This window comes from Tenrec ecaudatus, chromosome 12, assembly GCF_050624435.1.
Source record: "Tenrec ecaudatus isolate mTenEca1 chromosome 12, mTenEca1.hap1, whole genome shotgun sequence".
NCBI classification, from domain to species: domain Eukaryota; kingdom Metazoa; phylum Chordata; class Mammalia; order Afrosoricida; family Tenrecidae; genus Tenrec; species Tenrec ecaudatus.
In genome coordinates this window covers 109,170,102-109,175,829 of record NC_134541.1, presented here as the reverse complement: position 1 = coordinate 109,175,829, position 5,728 = coordinate 109,170,102, and the positions used below count along the sequence as shown (strand labels likewise).

Below are 5,728 nucleotides of genomic sequence, written 5' to 3'. Positions count from 1 at the left end.
AATATATTTACATATATACATGAATTTTTAAGGCCTCTATAAATGCCCATTTGCCTCCTAGCTCTTTCCTCTATTTCCTGTGACTTTCCTATTGTCCCATTTTCATAGTCAGCTTTCATTTGAGTTTCAGTAATTCCTCTCGGTTACATTATCTTTGATCACACTCTTCCGGGCTTCCTATACCCTCCTCACCACTGATTTGGATTCCTTGTTTTTCCCTTGTCCCTGGGTTTGTTAACACCACTTCCTTTCCCCCACCTCTCCCTCTCCCATGTCCCCCCCAGAACCATCTGTCCTGCTGTTTTCTCCTCCAGACAGTTCATCCAACCTTAGACAGACTTGTGGACATAATAATATGTACAGAAACAAGACAGAGAAAAACAAAACAACAAAAGAAAACAAACAACACCAACAAATGCCAATGACAAAACAAAGAAACAAACCCAACAACAACAAAAAATAAAAGCCTGTAGTTAGATTAAGTACTGCTTGTTGGCCTTTAGGAGTGTTTTCTGGTCGAGTCTGATGGGGTGCCAAGCCCTAGCCCCAAAGTCTATTTTTGGTATTCCCTGGGGACTTTGTTGCTCTGCTCCCCTTGCTGTTCTGTTGCACACCCTTAGTGTTTTGCCTCGGGGTTGTGGAATCAGATCAGGTGTAATTCCCACATTGTGTCTCCAGTGTTGTCCCCTATAGGGCTATAGATCAGTGAGGGATGTCATGTCTCATAGTGGGTCTGGCCATATGGTCTTCTCTGTGGATTGGCTGCTCTGAGTGGGAATATCGTCCTCAAGGCTTGGTGGGTCAGGTTGTACTCTGCTCTCTCTTCCTCCCCTTTCATTTGCTCCCATGTGCTCTGATCAGACATATCTCTCTCCCTGAGGAGCCCCTTCAGTTCTGTCCTCTGAAATAAAATTTCTGGGGGGAGGGGCAGGTGTTCACATAGTTGGGATTGGGACTGCCCCCTACTCCAATCCCAGTCAATGAATTCCCATCCCCATTTCAGTGGCATTCCTCTTTGAGAAAAAGGGCAAAACTTTAAGTATTAGAAAGATATCCCACAAGGGGTCTGAAAATTGTCTAAAACTCACTGTCCTCTAGTGTATCCCAACACATAGTGATCCTAGACTGGACTAGAACTGCCCCAGGCAGTTTCTGAGATTGTCACTCTTTAGGGGAGTAGAAAGCTCCATCTCTCTCCCTTGGAGATTCTGGTGGTTTCAAACTGTTGAGTTTGTGGTTAGTAATCCAACGTGCAACCCACCATGCCACCAGGGCTCCCTGAGAAGGGCTCTAGAGCTCACAAATCAAAGCATGCTGGGATCTTCCTGAGGCAACCTTCTTTTTTTTCTTTTGTTTTGTTTTAAACGTTTTATTAGGGGCTCATACAACTCTTATCACAGTCCATACATATACATACATCAACTGTATAAAGCACATCCATACATTCCCCGCCCCAATCATTCTCAGAGCATTTGCTCTCCACTTAAGCCCTTTGCATCAGGTCCTCTTTTTTTTCCCCTCCCTCCCCGCTCCCCCCTCCCTCATGTGCCCTTGGTAATTTATACATCGTTATTATGTCATATCTTGCTCTATCTGGAGTCTCCCTTCCCCCCCTTCTCTGCCGTCCCTCTCCCAGGGAGGAGGTCACATGTGGATCCCTGTAATCAGTTCCCCATTTCCAACCCACTCACCCTCCACTCTCCCAGCATCGCCCCTCACACCCTTGGTCCTGAAGGTATCATCCACCCTGGATTCCCTGTGCCTCCAGCCCTCATATGTACCAGTGTACAACCTCTGCCCTATCCAGCCCTGCAAGGTAGAATTCGGATCATGGTAGTTGGGGGTAGGAAGCATCCAGGATCTGGGGGAAAGCTGTGCTCTTCATCGGTACTACCTCGCACCCTAATTAACCCATCTCCTCTCCTAAACCCCTCTATGAGGGGATCTCCATTGGCCGACACTTGGGCCTTGGGTCTCCACTCTGCACTCCCCCCTTCATTCAATATGTTATATATATATATATATACATACATACACATATATATACATATACACATGTTCTCTTTTTTTTGCATGATGAGGCAACCTTCTTAAGACAATTCCTCTTGTCATCTTGAGACAATTCTTTCTCTCAAATGGCTTATGTGCTACGTCCAGCTTGGTTATATGTTCTAAACTTTTCATCTGTGAAATAGAGAAGATAGGTATATCTAGTCATCTCCAAAGATGATCACGCATCAGGAAGCAAGGGAAAATTGAAATAAAAAAAACATATGGATATAAACTTAGTTCTGAACATAGGAAGTGAGAAGAAAATGATCTAATAATTGTATTTCTACATCTATATTCATAGAACTGGAAGAGCGAGTTGAGGAGTCTAGACGAGAATTTCTACTGTGCCTTGCCTTCCCCATGTGGACCCATGTTCAATAGCTTCAAGTTTGATCCCAACATTAGATCTAAATCTTAGGTATTTTTCATAATTATTGCTTGGTCCAAAGGGGTGAAAAGTTAGGTGGAACAATTACTGTCTTTCTTCCTCTAATGAGGCTCTCAGGGAATCTGGGGCCAGTGGCCATGGGGACTCCTGTGAAAGTCAGCTCTGTGATTCCCCAAACATCTCACCTACAGCGAAGGGTGAGTCCATGCACGCTAGCTCCTCACTCATGTGCACTTAGCCTGTGAACACCCATGATACAGCCTCTTCCTCCTGATCAACATCCTATGTTCAGTACTGCAAAAGTAAAGTGAGTGTGGGTCTCCTGGAGACAGAGAGGACTACAAGTCTTCCCAGGTAAGAGTCATACCAGTGGAGACATCACCAATAGCTGCTTGTCAAGGTGGGATGCCTTATGGAGGGATTCCTCACTCTGTCTTTCCTGTGCAGCCACAGTTCTGAAAAGAGTAGCGTATCCCTAAGAACTCTAAATGACCAGTACATGTCTCGTCTGTTCGTAGGTCCCTGAACTTTGGGCCTTACTAACTTGGCTGAGTTTCTTTCTTTCTGCCTTTTGCATTATGTGTGGCAGTGTAGACAGTGATTTATTTTACCATTCAATATTCTGTACATCAAGATGTTCAAGAGCACTCATTGCACTCCCCACAGTGTGTGAGTCCTCTTCTCATTTCCAGCCTGGGACCCCCATTCTTTTATGTGAAGTTAAAAATTTTATTTTACTATTTTCTTTTATTATTTTTTGGCAGTTTTATTAGCACATGATTTACATGTCATCGAATTGAATAGTTCACTCATTCAAACATGTCAAAGGGGAATTGTGCAATCACCACCACCTCCAACCTAGAGCATTCCCTCCCTGATGGCTGACTCACCCCAAAGTGAGCTGTTTAATCAAGGTCAAGTGTGCAGAGTTTTAACCCCTTCTTGTCTTCTCCTCTTTTCTTTTGGACAAGTTATCTGAATTTTTGTCTATAGTTGGGGGTCATTTCCATTTTTATTTTACCACTTGGATTTAGGGATCTTAGTGGACACAGCTAGCTTTCTTGACTAAGAATTCTGAGAAACCTCTGTATGCATGAACCCATGTGAGTAAGAAGCAACAACAGCAGCAATATTATCAGCAACGCTGTGGAAACAGTGTTTCATCCATGACTGATACCATTTTCTGAGCATATGTGCTAGGAATGTAGACCACATCCAGATTCAAGATGAAGGAACAGAAACTCTGAGAAATTCAGTATTTCCTCGAAGACAACCTCACTGATGACATCAGTTACATATATCATACACTTCCTTCACACCAATTTCCATGGCAAAACCTGTTCATAGATATTGTCTGCTACTCAGTACAAGTTCTTATAGTGTGTACTAATAGTGCTTTATATTGTTTACTTTAGACAACTTTATGGCAATGCTAGGAAGTTCAACCAGTACAAAAGAAGCTGCCGACAAAGCCACCATCAAATCTTCTGAGCATGCTCCCAGAAAGAGTATTTATGCACCAAGTATTTATTAAAGTTTTTCTAATGAAGAAATAAAAGCTAAGAGAGGTCTGTAGCTGGCTGCAACCCCCAGGGGCAAATTCCTAATGACTGACCTGAGTCATTCAGAGCGCTCCTCCAGTGCCCTTCTTGATTGTCCCATCTCAACCATCCTTTTCCAGGTTTAAAAGTCTGTATGTGTTGCTCAGGTGTCTATGACCATGAACAAGGCAAATGAGTCGAGTGTCTCCGAGTTCCTCCTCCTGGGACTCTCCAGGCAGCCCCAGCAGCAGCAGTTCCTCTTCGTGCTCTTCCTGAGCATGTACCTGGCCACAGTCCTGGGAAACCTGCTCATCATCCTGGCCATCAGCACAGACTCCCGCCTGCACACCCCCATGTACTTCTTCCTCAGCAATCTGTCCTTTGTGGACATTTGTTTCTCCTCCACCACCATCCCCAAGATGCTGGTCAACCACATACTTGGGAGTCAGTCTATCTCTTTTCCTGGGTGTCTTACCCAGATGTATTTTCTTTTCATGTTTGTAGACATGGACAATTTCCTCCTGGCTGTGATGGCCTATGATCGCTTTGTTGCTGTGTGTCACCCCTTACATTACACAACAAAGATGACCCCTCAGCTCTGTGCCCTGATGGTTGCTGGATCATGGGCTGTAGCCAACTTGAATGTCCTATTGCACACCCTTCTGATGGCTCGGCTCTCCTTCTGTGCAGACAACAGGATCCCCCACTTCTTCTGTGATGTGACTCCTCTCCTGAAACTCTCCTGCTCTGACACACACATCAATGAGATGATGATACTTTTTGAGGGGGGCTTGATAATGATCACCCCATTTGTTTGCATCCTGGTTTCCTACGTTTGCATCACCTCTGCTGTCCTGAGAGTCCCATCCACAAAGGGAAAGTGGAAAGCCTTCTCCACCTGTGGCTCCCACCTGGCTGTGGTGTCCCTCTTCTATGGCACCATTATTGCTGTGTATTTCAACCCTTCATCCACCCACTCAGCTGATAAAGACACAGCAGCGACTGTGTTGTACACGGTAGTGACGCCCATGCTGAACCCTTTCATTTACAGCCTCAGGAACAAGGACCTTAAAGGCGCTCTGAGGAAAGCACTTGGGGGAAAGAGGTTTTCTACCCAATGAAAATGTCACAACTACTTCTGATTCAGAGGAAAAGTTCTTTTTCACCAATTAAGAATAATGTTGCTAGCAAGTGTTTCATTCATGTCAGTCTGGAAATGAACATTTTGTTAGGAGCACATAGGAAGGTATGGTTATTTATGAGTAGACTGGGATTCACCTGTAACCTTGCTGTATATGCTAGGTATTAAGACTTGTCTTTGCTGACAAACTTGTGAATTATTTCACCGCCAAAGTTTTCCTTTTTGTGTGTGATCTGCTGGGAAAGCTACATGCTGAAATAGTTTGAACATTAGAATCACCTTGAAAGTTTTTGAAACACCTTGAAGTCTGGTCTCCAGCAGTGACCAAATGAATCAGAATTTCTGGAGTGGCTGTGATACTGACAGGTTTAGGAAACTTTTAGGAGATTCTAAAGTGTAGTTATAGTTCAGAGTCACTGGTCTACCTCATACACCCTTCATACGAGTCCTACATGATAATCCAGCCATAAAGGTTGAATTTCAAACATACTTACAAATCAGTTTTGAGATTCAGAAGCATGTGAGGGTGAAATCTGAGGACCTGAGTGGGTAAAACCATTTCTGAGGAGAAGCAGAGTCCCTGGTGGGCACTGTGGGCCAGAGCAG

General features: G+C 44.2%; 1 protein-coding gene across 1 annotated transcript; it reads left to right on the top strand.

The window, feature by feature from the left end:
- Positions 1–4,151: 4,151 nt before the first annotated feature.
- On the top strand, positions 4,152–5,354 carry LOC142423071 (olfactory receptor 1F1-like). Its single transcript, XM_075528248.1, has 2 exons — positions 4,152–5,070; positions 5,320–5,354. The coding sequence occupies exons 1-2, from the start codon at positions 4,155–4,157 to the stop codon at positions 5,352–5,354; spliced, it is 951 nt and encodes a 316-aa protein (XP_075384363.1). The 5' UTR covers positions 4,152–4,154.
- The last annotated feature ends 374 nt before the right edge of the window (positions 5,355–5,728 follow it).

Bases quoted from the DNA above. Each gene is read 5' to 3' on its own strand.
- LOC142423071 (XM_075528248.1), top strand. From the start codon at position 4,155: ATGACCATGAACAAGGCAAATGAGTCGAGTGTCTCCGAGTTCCTCCTC. The intron at 5,071-5,319 runs CACTTGGGGGAA...AAACTTGTGAAT, and splicing joins TAAAGGCGCTCTGAGGAAAG to TATTTCACCGCCAAAGTTTT.